General features: G+C 30.8%; 1 protein-coding gene across 11 annotated transcripts in view; it reads right to left on the bottom strand.

Annotated features, from left to right (window-relative positions):
• Window positions 1-17,138, bottom strand: part of LOC130669381 (phosphatidylinositol 4-phosphate 5-kinase type-1 alpha) — a 350,783-nt gene that overhangs the window by 246,820 nt on the left and 86,825 nt on the right. For 9 of the 11 annotated variants that reach the window (XR_008990168.1, XR_008990170.1, XR_008990169.1 and 6 more), the window contains exon 10: window positions 830-892. The exons of the other annotated variants lie outside the window; for them this stretch is intronic. Coding sequence is in view for 4 of the 9 variants with exons in the window: in XM_057472248.1 (XP_057328231.1) it covers window positions 830-892 (63 nt within the window). In the remaining 5 variants the exon portion in view is untranslated. The remainder of the gene's footprint in view (window positions 1-829; window positions 893-17,138) is intronic. 11 annotated transcript variants of the gene reach the window in all.

The following is a 17,138-nucleotide window of genomic DNA, read 5'->3' as shown; positions in this document are numbered from 1 at the left end:
ATTTTTTTTCTCAATTGTTTCAAATCGTTTCTTTTAATAAGGGCTTCTAAGAGCATTTAACATCTAACAGATTACATTAGGAAATAATAAGTAAGTAATATTGAAACATCAATAGTCTAAATACTTATATGAAAAATCTTACAAAAATGGAAAATATTCCAATACGTATAAAAAATCAATTTTTGACAAGAAAAATTCCTTGAAAATCTTCGAAAGCTTACAAAATTGGGTTTCTATAATCATATATAGCCAAAAAAAAAATTAACAGAAACTTAGGAAATTATAAACTAACGCAATCAAACAAATTATGAAAGATTTTGTCATTTTCTTGCTTTAATCGTCGTCAAATCATATTTTGATTACTACTGCAATTCATTATTTGAATCTCAGTTACTCAGTTTCATAAAACTTCACTCCAAGCTAGAAAAATGCCTGCTAAATTTTATTTTCATTTGCATTTTTTTAGTTTTCAGTTATGATCGAATGTGACAATCTTCGAGTTTTATGTAGTAATTGGGTATTTTTCATTTATTTTACTTGTTTCTAATATTTTTTTTTTTTTTTATACTATTATAGCAAATATAAAATGGTAATAGAATAGCAAAAATAAAAAATGGTTGATTCTTGAGCTTTTTGAGTAGGCATGCCTTGCAAATAATATATTTGAATGAAAAATTAAAAATAACTTTTTATAAGTATAATCTTAGAATATAAATGCATGCAAGCGATTGATAAAAATAATACAACACTTACGGAAAACACACACATGTTAATACACTAGAATACAGAAGAGCAGACGTATCAAGACAGAATGAGAGACAGAGTTTACCTATGTAGCTGGAGACGAGGTTACGGAATTTGCGATGATTTCCTTTAATCTCAGGTAAGTCCACTTATGGTATTTGATTTTTGAGTTTCAATCAGTAGCAGGTCAGATCGAAGGTTGTTACAGATATTGCACAAACACAAAAATAAGAATATTTTACTATTTTTATGAAAACAAGTACTATTTTTGAAAAATAAAAAATCAATTTTGCTGGGAAAACAATAATAACTCATCTGTTAGATACTATTACCGAAATTTGGATGCATGTACTCATATGCATCCATTTTTGGTAAGTAGAAATGGAAATCCGATAATTTTTCTACTATAATTTTGAAGTAAACTTATTCAAGATAAAATAATATAAGTTCGAAAACTGAGAAAAAAGTCGCATTATTAGAGAACCTGACTGCTCTCGACCAAATTATATTTTAGACAGACTTTTCTTGGTCGAGAAAACCCAGAGTAGCGTTATTAATACGAGGCGTTTGGGCATCAGACCCACGCATCATCCTATATGGAAGTGTCATTCGAAATAACGCATGCTCTCGAATGATCCATTATAATTATTACTGAAATAATTAAATTCTTACGAAATATCAGTTTTTCGTTACTATCTAGTGAGCCACTTATCTATAAATGAAATTTATCTTAAAACAAAATAGATGTTTGTGCAGCTGCACGTCTCGAGGATTTAATCGAGCTATCAGGTCTTTTTTATACTTCATGAAATACAGAAAAATAAATTTATCAATTCATTATTCATATGCATGGCGTTCAAATGTCTTAAATAATATTATTTTATCACTATATTATATTATTTTATATAATTACTTGAATATTATTATAATTGCTATATTATCAATCTACAATATAATTAATTAGATTCCAAGTCGGTAATTAAGTGATTAGAGAACTACATGCTCACGTCATCTGCCGAACAAGCTAAGACGTTACACAATAGCCAGATTTTTATGAAGTCTACGAAAAATGAAACTTTGAATTTTCCTGTACGCTTATTCTTCAGAGAACGCATAAGCTGGACAGAACTTAATGTAAGTAATCCAAATAGAATGAAAAGAGCTGTGAAATAGACAATAACCTCGAAATATGAAATATCAAATAAAAATTCAGAGGTCAGTATTTTTTCAATGTTTCGTTGGCGATATTTTCTAACTAAACGAACCCGATGACAATGAATTATGGCTGATATGATTTTATGCTTGATGTTATTATCTGCTCGGATTTTAAAAATGATCGGTTTAGTCTTAAAGATATTCAATTGAAATCAGTTTTTTATATTTCTTTAACCTACTATAACTCTCGAACAAATTGACCGATTAAGATGACTCTTGTGGCAATCGACGAATTTTATTAAATTTCCCGCGAAGAAAATCGATGATTTTCAAAAAATTCGGGAAGTTATTGTTTTTACTCCGATTTTCGAAAATCGAGTTATCATCAGATATCGACGTTTTGAGGTCCTACACGGAGAAAAATGCCGCTCAAAATTAAATAGTAATTATAACCATAACCAAAAATTTGCTATCTCAAATGAAAAATTACAATCCATAAAGAAAATTACGATGACTAGTAGAAAATTAATTTTTTATTTCAATTATTACTATCTAGATTGCAATTTTTATTTATCATAATAATTACAATCCTAAGTAGAGATAATTACTTTTAAATTCAAAAATCGCTCACAACTTTGATAGTTTTTATTTTAAAATTGTAATTTTTATTTTATTTGAAACTAAAACGGTATTATCAAACTTAATAAAAAGTACAATTGTATCAACTAAAATTTCATTTTAAATTTTATAATACACGGAAAGAACGAGATTGGACTGGGTACAATGTCGGATTGTACTGATTCTACATGTGCATATTTTTAGTTTTTTTTTTTTTTTTATTCAAATTTAATTGTTCAAAAAAAATCAAAAAATTTTTAATTGTCTGCTAAATTCAGGATCGTAAATAATTAAGCATATTTAAAATATTAAAAAAGGTTATGCACAATAAAAGTTTAAAACTTTCTCAATTTTTATTTACTAAGTATAGTTTGAATTTTTATGAATTTAATATATTAAATTCGATACTTTTAGCAACTTACCTTTTAAAAATTGAAAGAATAAAAATTGAAAATAATTTACTCTAATAATAAACATATATAAATTAAAAAAGATGAAAATATGCAAATGAACATGAACACTTGTACTGCACTGAAAAATAAAACTATGTAAATTCAAATAAAGTAACCTTTAACGGCATTAAATTTATAAATCTAAGATGGTACTGAGTCCCATCCTACATTGTAGTCAGTTAAATGTCGCATGGTAACTGAATAAATGTTAGATTTAAATAGGTCCCATCGGTAACATAGGACTGGTTACCATCCTATAGATTGGACTGACTACAATGTAAGATCGTAGCCACCACCACGCGGGATTAGACTCAGTCCCATGTTACGCAGCCCCATCTTGGATGGAACTGAGTACAATCTCAGATTGGACTGAGTTAAATGTACATTGTAGCCACTACAATGTAGATTGTAGCAGGTCCAATGTATAAATTTTTTTCACACCAGATGGGACTCAGTACAATCCGACATTGTACCCAGTCCAATCTCGTTCTTTCCGTGTAATTATCATTAGATATTAAAAAATGTTATCTAAAATGAAAAATTACAATATACATTTAAAATTACTATCACTTGTAAAAAATTCAAGTTAACTGTAAAAATTACATTGCAGCTTCGTTAAATTTTCGCTTGGAAAAAATAAATATTTACTTATTCATATAAAAATAGTTCAATCACACAAAAAGAAGAAACAAGTTAAACGATCGACTTCAAAATCTAATCAGCTCTAGAACTTATTAAAATGCATCGATCGCCGTTTTAACCGTCTCAATTGGTTAATTCGTTCGAGAGATATCGTTGAAGAAATAAATCCCTAATGGAGCTAAATTACGGTGGGTTTACCGTAATTTACGGTGATTTTACCATAATTTACGGTAATCCACCGTATTTTACGGCAATTCGCCATACCGTATCTTACGTTAATTCGGTAATCCACTCGAATTTTTACGGTCGATTTACGGTAAAAAATACCGTATTTTACGGTAAACCCACCGTTATTTACCCATTTACCGTAAATCTACCGTAGTTTGCCGTAAATTACGGTAAAGTTGCCCAAATATTACGGTAATTTGCCGTTTTCCGCTGTAGATTTACTGTAAAAATACCGTAGATTTACGGTAAATCAGGTCTGCTAGGGATGGTGAAAAACTTTTTCTTTCGAAAACAAAAGCACATAAAAGTATTTTCGAGCTCGAAGAGCTCCAAAATGTATTTACGACGATGTTTCCGAGCTCAAGGAAATTCTAGACTAAAATTTTTTATAAATGGTTATATTAGCTAGTTGCCAATTCGAATGTTTCAAAATAAATGACTATTTCTATTTGAATTAAATTCTATATAAAACAATTAGATGTGAACTCAGCTACGCGCAACGCTGCCAAACTTATTATTTATTCTTTCATATTTTTTTCTATTTCTAAAGCTCGTTTCTGATTGGCCACTTTGACTAATTAATAATTCCCACAATGTTCGAAATTAAGAAATATTGTTCAGGAACTTTATGCTCAAAATTATCTCTTCAATCTAAATCTCACCAGTGTAAAACTAATTTTGGATCACCCTGTATATTAGGGTGATTCAAAAAAACCAACCTATCGAATTTATGGCTTAAAAAGATCTATATACAGAAAAAAAAACAAAATTCCCATCGGGAAAAATTTTTAGCTCAATTTTAAAAGGTATTGGCAGCCATTTGAAATTTCCTACTTAAATAGCACGCAAAAAACATTTTTTCCATTAAGAACGCTATAAACTTTGAACCGTTTGAGATAAAAATTTGGATCTGGAATATTCTTCTAGGTCATTAGATTTCCTAAAAACGGTACTAGGAGTCGATTTTTGAAACTCGATGTTTCGTATACTTACAGGCCATGAAAGTCTAAAGTAAACAGTATTATACAGTTTTAAGGTCTATTATTAAAAATATCAATACTACGAGAAAATTCTTGGACTGAAATTTAATGAAGCAAGTAAAAAGTGCAACTGACATACTAGGTTCATAAAGTCAATAAAGTTCCAACTTTTTTATTTGTATTGTATTCCAGTTTTTGCCCTATATATCTTTTTTTTTATCGTTAATAATATATTTGTTATCATAATGTGGGATAGGGTAGGTCAAAAAAATCAACTATTTTTAACTTCCCACTAAGAAAATTGAAAATTTTGAAAATTCGGGAAGTTATTGGTTTCGGTCCAAAAAAAAATATCCGAAATGACGCACACTAATAGTCATACATAACTATGTATGGCCATGCATGATTCATATATGGTCATGCATAACTTTATTAACAAGTTGGTATGCCCATGTATGGCCATGGAGCATACTTTATACATGCCCATATATAATCTATATTGGCAGGGAGCGTCACGAAAACGAGATCTGATGGCTACAAAAAATCATGCTCGAGAATTATAAGATAAATAAAATCAGTGTAAAAATTAAAAATTCGTTATAAAATCAAAATATAAAAATTTATAATGATATAAATGAAAAAGTGTAATTGTATTTTTGATAGAGAAAATTAAATTGAATATATTTCGATAAAGAAATTAAGTATAAAAAATCTTAATAAATAATAAACACTATTATTTTAGAATAGAATAGGGTTAACCAATAAAATTAAAACAAATAATTCATGACAACTACAATGATAAAAGTTTTAAAAATAGAAGAATAGTAAATTGAGTTGTCTAACAAAATTGAAGAAAAATATTTTATTTTAATTCATGATAATTTGCTTGTAAATCGTAATTAAGAAAGTACTAACATAATGTTTTTTTAACCTTCCGTTACACGCGCTTTCTCTAGTGTCTCACTCGTATTTACGCCAACTCTATTAGGTTGAGTGGTGTTAGGCGGGGAATCACCGTATAGCGCGAGTAACGAAGGGTTAAAAAATAATTTTTAGGAAATGATAAAAATCATTATCCAAACCGGATTTGAATCAATAAATTATAAAATATTGTTTTAACTTCAAACGATGAGCAAAGGCACACATTAACGACACGATAACTATTATGAACTATTTTTAAACTTAATTTTCACGTGTTTATTTTCAACGAAATTGTGCCCACAGCGAGCGCTGCGATCGATTCAGTTGTCCTCACTATATACACTGGTCACAAAAATTTAAGTATAGAAAAAAAATCCGAAATTTTTAGGTGATTTTCAACATGCTGTAACTCGGTGAAAAATGGTCGTATAAGAAAATTAAAAAAAGCAACTTGTAGCCTCAAGTTTCTAGTTTTCAGATCTGGACCTCAAATTTTATCATGTACGGTACCGGAGTAATCATAAGAAAACCGACAAAAAAAAAATTCAAAGTTTTTGCTGGTCTTTCAATACCTCTATGGGCGTCAATAAATTTTTTTGAATAATCCGAATGTCTGACTTTTCTAGGAAATTTTATGCCCTTTAATTTGGTGGCCTGAAAAAGTCTCTACGACGATTTGGCGCCGAGTTATCATTGATCAAAGCAAAAAAGTCCATTTTGGCTTTGATAATCAATAACTCCGGATGTATTGGTCGTACAGAGAATGGAAGCAGGGTTTTGAAAACTGGAAAACATTCTCTATAAGGCAAAATTAGTGGCTTCTAATAGAAAAATTTTTTTTAAAGCGATATTGTTTAGTAAAAAACAGGTCAAAATTCACAAATTTAAGGATATTCGGGAATCTTGCTATAACTTTGGATATAACGGATGAACAAAGGATATCTTCGTCTTTTTTTCAACCTCCAAATGTCCTGAAAAAGCCCTGAAAATTTCAAGTCGCTGCGATTTTTCTTTCTTAGTGCCCCGAAGCTTTAAATTTATCGATTTTGTCAAAAATCACCATAATTGGTAGTTTCTCGGTTTTTGTTCATTTTTTCGATTTGAAAATGTTTTTTTTACCGATAATCTTCATTTCCTTGATCAAAAAGATCGATTATCGAAAAAAATTGAAAAAAACAAATTTTGAAAAAAATTTTTTTTTGTTGTATCTGCAATGATTTATCATTGTCGAAAAAAATTCCTAAAATTTTTTTTTACCGCTGTGACTGCATCTGCTTTAAATTTAAACTTAACAAAGATACGCTTTGGGTAACTCTAATGCCGGCTGTAAAAAAAATTTTAGGAATTTTTTTTGATAATAATAAATCATTGCAGATACAACAAAAAAAAATTTTTGAAAAAAAAAATTTTGAAAAAAAAAACAGGCTACCAAATTAAAGGGCATAAAATTTCCTAGAAAAGTCAGACATTCGGATTATTCAAAAAAATTTATTGACGCCCATAGAGGTATTGAAAGACCAGCAAAAACTTTGAATTTTTTTTTTTGTCGGTTTTCTTATGATTACTCCGGAACCGTACATGATAAAATTTGAGGTCCAGATCTGAAAACTAGAAACTTGAGGCTACAATTTGCTTTTTTTAATTTTCTTATACGACCATTTTTCACCGAGTTACAGCATGTTGAAAATCACCTAAAAATTTCGGATTTTTTTTCTATCCCTTAATTTCTGTGACCAGTGTAAAATTTAATTAATTTAAAATTTTATGTTCATTAAACAATCGATAGTTGAATTGTTTAAATCGTTTTTTATGTATAATTGTAAATGAAGTTATATATAAATTAACTTGATCGTGTTTGAGAAATAAGTCATACCTGAAAAAATGTGCGAATTATTATTACATTATTATAAATATATTACATTATTATAAATTAATATTATGAAATATGGCTGATGAGAATTCATGTGTAATCATATAAACATCCACAAATTTTTCATGTCTACAAGTGGCCAATAGACGATCTGAGCAAACTAGAATCCATCTATAACAAAAGTTGAGCAGCATGGAAGTGGAATATTAATTGGACGGGTTACCCATCCCGGAAAAAAAAATCGGTCTGTCAGATGACCCTGCGGGCCAGCCCCAAAACTTCCCGCTGTTTTCGAGCTCGTTGAGCTCGAAAACATTATTGTGAATACATTTTCGAGCTCTTCGAGCTCGCAAATACTTTTGTATGCCATTGTTTTGTAAAAAACCATTTTTTAGCATTTCTTTCTCCCACGATATCTCGCGAACGAATTAACCGATTTTGATGGTTGAGGCGGCAATCGACGTGTTTTATCAAGTTCTAAAGCTGATCAAATTTTGAAATCGATTTATCGAGTCGTTTTTGAGAAATTTCGAAAAAACCAAGGAAAAATTTTTTTTTGAATTCTTTCGTCAACGGTTTCTCTTGAACGAATGAACCGATTTTGATGGTTGAGGTGGCATTCGACGCGGCTTATAGAGTTTTAGAGCTGATTAGATTTTGGAATAAATCCATCGAGCAAATTAAAAGTTATCCAAATAAAACATTTTCGAAAAAATTTTATTTTTGAAATATCTCTGAACGCACCCTACCGATTAAGTTCAAATTTCTACGGCCTCAACACATTAACAAGCCGCGTCGAATGACACCTCAACGATCAAAATCGGTTCATCCGTTCAAGAGTTATGAATATTTACATACATACATACGTACACACATACATACACTCGGACATCATCGTAAAATTAGTCAGGATAGCTTCCTAGGACCTCGAAACGTCGACATCTGATGGAAATTCGATTTTCGTAAATCGGACTGAAACCAATAACTTCCCGAATTTTTGAAAATTTACAATTTTCTTAGCGGGAAGTTAAAAATGATTTTAGATGAGTTTACAAAATTTTATAAGACTTCCCAAAATATTATAAAACTTTACAAAATTTTAGAAGACTTCCCAAAATATTATAAAACTTTACAGAATTTTATAAATTTTAAAAAACCATTTTTTTCCGGGGTGAAATGCCCCATATATGTTGTGACGGGGTAAAACTTATTTATCATCAGGGAAAATCGTGATTTTCCGCGGCTGGTCAGTTACCCAAAACGTAACCCCTAATGACTACCCGTTTCAGTTTTTTGACTTGTCGCGTGACACGCTAATTGAAGAAGCTCGGACTTCTGTCCCAAAATTAATTAAGTAGGAAGGTCATTTTCTAATAATTGCTGAAATTGACTGAGCTAAAGATATATAACCACAGGACAGTAGCTGAAACAGAGAGTAAATAATGTTGTGCGTAAATTAATTCTCAGCAGGAGAGTCAGAATTAATTAAACATATATGCCCATGCATGGCTGTATATAGTTCATGGATGGGCATATATGGATCATGCATGGGCATCTATGGAGCATATATGGCCATACATGAGCATACCAACGGGAAAACCAAAAACCAACCACATATGGTTTTAATCCCTTATAACAGATTTTCTGTTTAAAAATCTACTAATGCTCTAATAATTATAAATAAATTTGGAGTTATGTTGAAACTCGAATATAATTGTGAATGAAATGATTCATGATTGTTTATCGCCCATATAACTGAATCCTACCCAAAAAAAGATTATCTGCAAGAAATCGTACCGAGTACACGTTAAACATTCATTACTTTTTGTCTGTGACATTATTGTTTTCACAAAAAAAAAAAAAAAAAAATGGAGTCACAAAAGAATTTACGAAACTGGGATGGTGTGAAATTAAAAAAAATATCATTTTATAATTTTTAGTAAAAATACAAATAGAAGCTAAATTAGTTTTTTTTTTTTTGTTCTATTTGTATATTTCCGAAAACTTTAAAAAAAAAGATGTCAATTTTACAGCATCACAGTTACTTGACCTTTTTCCGTGATTTCATTTTATTTTATTTTTTTTTTTGTAGAAACAACAATTTTACAGACAACAAGTGATGAATGTTTAACGTTTACTTGGTGGGATTTTTTTTTACAAAAAATCCGTTCATGGTGACATATTTTTAGGCAAATTTTTTTGAATTTTGATTGAATTTTTCCAGATTTTTTTGCCCAACCCAAAAAGAGTTATGAATTTTTGAAAACAACACGCTCTTTTTTTTTTAAATTGCTATAACTTTCTCACAAATTAATCTTTCGGCACGTTTTTCTTTCAAAACTTGTGTTTTTAAATGTAGTTTTTAGAAAAAAATACAAAAAATTTTTCGGGAGTCACTATGTATGAAATATTTCAGTTTTTTCAATAAAACCGTCATTTTTTCGAAGTCCGAAACCTTCGATTCTCAATTTTTTGTCTCAAACAAACTTCAAGAAAGACAGCACTTAACCCCGCTATTCCCATTTTGTGCCGACTTTCCTTTATATTTTTCTTTTTCGATCGAAAATAAAAAAATTTCTAAATTTGGCTTATTTTTTATGACTTTGCGCTGAAGTTTTTTTGGATTGTTTTTAAAAACTCAGAAGTTAAATAAAATTGGACAAAAATAACCGTAAAGTGTATTAGTGGCAAGGATTGAATTTTTCAGAAGAAAACTTCCAATTTTTAAATATAGTGAAACCTAAACCTACAATTAAGCTTCTCAATAAGACAATTTATAGATAAACTCAAAAAAATATAGATAGCCTTATAGACAATTTTAGATCAAATTGAACGGAATATAGTATAGTACCAGATATTTCAACTGGTACACGGAAAAAAAATTCGACGAAAAATTCCAATATTACTATCGTAATCCTGGACTATACTTTTATTATCTGTAACTTTCAAATATATGATACGAAAATTGACAGTTTGTAAAAGATTTTTTACTATTCACTATCGTAATTTTATTAAGAGCTTGTTGTATAAAATGCAATAAGAAATATTACAATGTTACTATCGTAAATAGTAAAAGAATAAAAAATGAGATTTAATTATAATATTTATTCTTTCATCCTTCCGCTTAATTAACAGTGCTGCCTCTATGTTTTTACAATACAAGTCACAAAAATTACGATAGTTGAATTGTAAATTTTTTGAAATGGTATAGTATATGCCATCCGAAGCGTTTCCGTGTGGAAGACAAATGTCACAATACCATGATGTGATGCTTGTGTGAGTATATATATATATATATATATATATATATATATATATATATATATATATATATTAGGGTGTGCCAAAAAAAGTCAATAATTTTTTTTTTGACTCTCCCACGAAAAATTTGTTGGTCAGCCCTAAAAAAAAATTCAGTTAAAATTTCAGTCCTTAATTTCAATTTTAAGAAGTCCATCATCGATCTCAAAGTTTTCCCATTTAAATAACATGGGAAAACTATTTTTAACTTACCGCTAAGAAAATTGTAAATTTTCAAAAATTCGGAAAGTTATTGGTTTCGGTCCGATTTACGAAAATCGAATTTCCATCAGATGTCGACATTTCGAGGTCCTAGAAAGCTATTCTGACTAATTTCAAGATGATGTCCGAGTGTATGTATGTATGTATGTATGTATGTACGTACGTATGTAAATACCTGTATCTTTTAAACGGATGCCCATACAGGAGCTGCCAGAGTTGAACAACGGGCCCCTACTTGGCCCAGCACTGGGAAACCTAGCTTTGGCACACCTATATTGGCCCAGGCTTGGGCCAGGACTGGGTAACCTAGCCTTGGCCGTCCAATGGCAAGCCAGACTTGGGCCAAGACTGGGTAACCTAGCCTTGGCCGTTACAATGATTACCCGGGCTTGGGCCAGGACTGGGTAACCTAGCCTTGGCCGTTACAATGATTACCCGGGCTTGGGCCAAGGTAGGATTACCCAAGTTTGGATATACCCATGATTTACACAAGTAGATCATATAAATGTACCAGTTCAACGTTAGTAGTTTCGTCCAGTAGCTACCGTTCGGACCCAGTAATCAGAAGGACGGCAGTTCGCGCCCAGAGTCCAGCAGAATTTCCACCGAGTTTTTTTCACATCATTTACCTCCCTTAAATAATTAAAACGTTAATGATCATGAATTCTACGAGGTTAATGATAATAAATTTTTAACTTCCCGCTAAGAAAATTGTAAATTTTCAAAAATTCGGGAAGTTATTGGTTTCGGTCCGATTTACGAAAATCGAATTTCCATCAGATGTCGACGTTTCGAGGTCCTAGGAAGCTATCCTGACTAATTTCACGATGATGTCCGAGTGTATGTATGTGTGTACGTACGTACGTACGTACGTACGTACGTACGTACGTATGTATGTATGTAAATATTCATAACTCTTGAACGGATGAACCGATTTTGATCGTTGAGGTGTCATTCGACGCGGCTTGTTAATGTGTTGAGGCCGTAGAAATTTGAACTTAATCGGTAGGGTGCGTTCAGAGATATTTCAAAAATAAAATTTTTTCGAAAATGTTTTATTTGGATAACTTTTAATTTGCTCGATGGATTTATTCCAAAATCTAATCAGCTCTAAAACTCTATAAGCCGCGTCGAATGCCACCTCAACCATCAAAATCGGTTCATTCGTTCAAAAGAAACCGTTGACGAAAGAATTCAAAAAAAATTTTTTCCTTGGTTTTTTTGAAATTTCTCAAAAACGGCTGAATAAATCAATTTCAAAATTCGACCAGCTTTAGAACTTGATAAAACGCGTCGATTGCCACCTCAACCATCAAAATCGGTTAATTCGTTCGCGAGATATCGTGGAAGAAAGAAATGCTAAAAAATGGTTTTTTACAAAACAATGGCATACAAAAGTAATTGCGAGCTCGAAGAGCTCGAAAATATATTCACAATAATGTTTTCGAGCTCAACGAGCTCGAAAACAGCGGGAAGTTTTGGGGCTGGCCCGCAGGGTCAACTGACAGACCGATTTTTTTTAATTAAATTTATTCGTTTCCTGGAAGCCTGGGCCAGGTCTGGCAACCAGGCTTGGCCCAAGATTATCATTCCAGGCTTCTACCAAAGCTGGGCCAAGACTGGGTTACAAGCCTGGCCCAAGGTTCTACAAAGTTGGGCCAAGCTTGGGCCCGTGGTACTTTCCTCTCTGGGTGAACCGATTTTGAACTTTAAGGTCTCATTCGACGCGGCTTGTCAATATCTTGAAGCTGAAAGAAAATTGAGCTTGATCGGTAAGGCTCGTTCAGAGATATTCCAAAAATAAACTTTTTTCAAAAATGTTTTTTTTGATAACTTTTAATGTGTTCGATGGATTGATTCCAAAATGGACTGGGCTCTAGAGCTTTATAGGCCGCGTCGAATGCCACCTTAAACATCAAAATCGGTTCATTCGTTCAAGAGAAACCGTTGTCGAAAGAATTAAAAAAAAAAATTTTTCTTATTTTTTCTGAAATATCTCAAAAACGACTTAATAAATCGAATTCAAAATTTGATCAGCTTTAGAACTTGACAAAACGCGTCGATTGCCGCCTCAACCATCAAAATCGGTTAATTCGTTCGCGAGATATCGTAGGAGAAAGAAATGCTAAAAAATGGTTTTTTACGAAACAATGGCATACAGAAGTATTTGCGAGCTCGAAGAGCTCGAAAATGTAATCACTATAATGTTTTCGAGCTCAACTAGCTCGAAAACAGCGGGAAGTTTTGGGGCTGGCCCGCAGGGTCAACTTATAGACCGATTTTTTTATATTATTTATGGCTGCAAACTGTGAAGATTTTTTTTTTTGACATTATTGATCAGTGAACCTTCTTAAGCAATAAATTGTCTATAAATAAGTCCAAAGAATCAAATCTGTGCACTCAATATTTCGTCTATTAATGACGTTAGAATATGCGAATTTTACGATAATTCGTTATTTTTACATCTGGAGACTAAGCTGTTGGTTGTAGAAAAAAAAGTTAAATAGTAATTTTGCAGTACATTTGATTCTCTACAAAATTGTCATTGAGAACTTTTTTGTATGATGAACAGATCAATAGTTATGAGCACTCCAAGTCTTATTATTTAAATAATTCACTTATAACAATTAAAGTATTGAGTATAGAGACAACAGTTATTTAAAAATTCCGTTAAAATACCAATACACTACGTATATACGCGGAAATTTGATCTTCAACGCCTCAATAAATTTGAGCTCCAAAAGTCTCAATTATAGATTTATTTCAATTATCAGTTTAACCTATTATCTGTTGAAAATAATTTGAATCAAGCAATCATTCTTTAGCACTATTTTAAATTTATAAAAATAACTCGTAAAAAGTCCATCATATCATTAATAGTTGATTGTTTATTTACTATTTCTATTCCTTAATTACAAAAATCTAATAAAATAAAATTTTTTTCTGTTTTCATTAAAAAACAAAAAGATTTGTTAATTTTTCTTTGGAGTATCCGACACTTAAATATTACTAACGTATGCTATTAACGATTTTTTCATATTATTTAAAGGTAATTGTTGCGGAAGTTTACCAAAAGTTAATAATTTTACATTTGAATTTCGATTTCTTTATGCAGTTAAAAAAAAACTCAAGCATAATTTTTAACGAAAGTTCCATTTACCAAATTAAAAAATATCAATCTATGTGCTATGATATTTTCTGATCTTAAAAATTAATTGTAGATGAAAAACATCATCTTTATTAAAAAATTTTTTAAAGTAACGAAAAATTAAAAAATCTTTTTGTTTTTTAATTAAAACAAAATTAAGACTTTTGAAGCTCAAATTTATTGAGTCGTCGAAGATAAAATTTCCGCGTATATACGTAGTGGATTGGATTTTTTACCGAATTTTTAAATAACTGTTGTCTCTATACAGAAGATTTCATAAAGTCAATTTTGTAGAAAATCAAATGTACTATAAAATAACCACTCAACTTTTTTTTTATAGTCGATATTTTAATTGTTATAAGTAAATAATTTAAATAATAAGACTTCGAGAGCTCATAACTATTGATCTGTTCATCATAAGAAAAAGTTCTCAATGGCAATTTTGTAGAGAATTATATGTACTACAAAATTACTATTTAACTTTTTTTTTCTACAACCAACAGTTTAGTCTCCAGATGTAAAAATAACGAATTTTCGTGAAATTCACATATTCTAACATCATTAATAGACGAAATATTGAGTGCACAGATTTGATTCTTTGGACTTATTTATAGACAATTTATTGCTTAAGAAGGTTCACTGATCAATAATGTCAAAAAAAAAAATCTTCACAGTTTGCAGCCATAAATAATATAAAAAAATAGTTTTCCCATGTTATTTAAATGGGAAAACTTTGAGATCGATGATGGACTTCTTAAAATTGAAATTAAGGGCTGAAATTTTAACTGAATTTTTTTTTAGGGCTGACCAACAAATTTTTCGTGGGAGAGTCAAAAAAAAAATTATCGACTTTTTTTGGCACACCCTAATAATTAATTTTAATTTTACTTGTATCACTCATCGTGTTTTACAAGACTTTACATTCAAATTCTCCCATTTTCTCGCCTCTTTTTTAATTTATTTGCGGCTGTGGCCCGACTTGTGCTTATGACTGTACTGCATCATTACGGTGATGCCCTGCTACCTCCCTTGTGTAATGGAGGGTGCAGTGACTAGGGAAACCACAGAGAAAACCTTAGTCAGTACAGTTTCGGTTTTGGGTGAAGCTCCAGTGGTCGATAAAATTCCCATTTTACCGATCACTGGCTCTTCATCCCGCCCCTAACGATCAGAGACCTTCGTTCGAGCCCAACGCGTGGCTAAGCGGTCACCCAGCCAAATAGTAACCATGCTCGATGCTACTTAACTTCGGTGATCGCCCGAGCCACGCGCGTGCCGAACGGCTGCCTCAGCCGCTTTGGCACACCCTAATATATATATATATATATATAATTAACATATATACACTTATCCAAAAAATTAAAGGAACAAGAAAATTTTATAAATTTTTTAGTGATTTTTGAAAGGCTGTAGTTTCGTAAAAAATCATCGCATCGAAAAAATAAAAAAAGCAAATTGAAGCTTGAAATCTCTAGTTTAAAGATCTTCCAGCAAAATATTTTTTTGAGCCATGGTTTTCGCGAAGTCATAAGAAAAATGTCGAGACAAAATTTTTCTAAATTTTTTAGTTTTGTTTTTTAGGTCTACGGGGCCGGGAAAAATTTTTTCAAAAAAACGAATTCATGGCTCGTTTAGAAAATTTATTCAGCTACAATTTGCTTTTTTTTGTTTCTCTGTACGACAATTTGCTGCTGAGATATCAGCCTTTAAATGAAAAAGGAGCCTTTTGTCTTTGATTATTGATATCTCAGCAAGTAATGGTCACACAGTAATTTAAAGGGCAGTTTAATAAACTTGAATAAATTCCCTACAAGCTACATTTTCGATTTTTTCAAAAAAAAATTTTTTTTCATCCTTGATATCCATTTGAAAAACCCACAAAAAATGACCATTTTCTGGTTTTTTAGTCAACTCATCGCTACTCTGCAAATATTGATAAAAAAAATAATGTTGCCAGGTAATTTTACAGCTTAATGTACCCCCAAAAACCCTGGAAATTTTCAGATTGATCCATTGAACCGTTTGTCCGGTCCGATTGCTCAAAGTTTTGCAAAAAAATTAAAGGAACAAGTTTTGTTCCTTAAATTGTGTAATCATTACCAAAATGAAAAAATTAATTTTTTTCGGATTTTCTTTCATTTTTGCGTTAGTTATTCAGTAAATGTAAGGTCAAGAGGAAAAAAAAAAATTTTCCAAAAAACGAGACCAAACAAGAATTTTTTTACATTTTTTTTTTTTTACGTTTCATTCGGGGGGTTATTTTTTTTTTCGTTTTTCGGAAAAATTTTTTTTTTTTTCCTCTTGACCTTACATTTACTGAATAACTAACGCAAAAATAAAAGAAAATCCGAAAAAAATTAATTTTTTCATTTTGGTAATGATTACACAATTTAAGGAACAAAACTTGTTCCTTTAATTTTTTTGCAAAACTTTGAGCAATCGGACCGGACAAACGGTTCAATGGATCAATCTGAAAATTTCCAGGGTTTTTGGGGGTACATTAAGCTGTAAAATTACCTGGCAACATTATTTTTTTTATCAATATTTGCAGAGTAGCGATGAGTTGACTAAAAAACCAGAAAATGGTCATTTTTTGTGGGTTTTTCAAATGGATATCAAGGATGAAAAAAAATTTTTTTTTGAAAAAATCGAAAATGTAGCTTGTAGGGAATTTATTCAAGTTTATTAAACTGCCCTTTAAATTACTGTGTGACCATTACTTGCTGAGATATCAATAATCAAAGACAAAAGGCTCCTTTTTCATTTAAAGGCTGATATCTCAGCAGCAAATTGTCGTACAGAGAAACAAAAAAAAGCAAATTGTAGCTGAATAAATTTTCTAAACGAGCCATGAATTC

The sequence above is a fragment of the Microplitis mediator genome, chromosome 6, assembly GCF_029852145.1.
Source record: "Microplitis mediator isolate UGA2020A chromosome 6, iyMicMedi2.1, whole genome shotgun sequence".
Lineage (NCBI taxonomy): Eukaryota > Metazoa > Arthropoda > Insecta > Hymenoptera > Braconidae > Microplitis > Microplitis mediator.
Note: the sequence above shows the minus strand (reverse complement) of the source record. Positions and strands in the feature narration are given on the sequence as shown.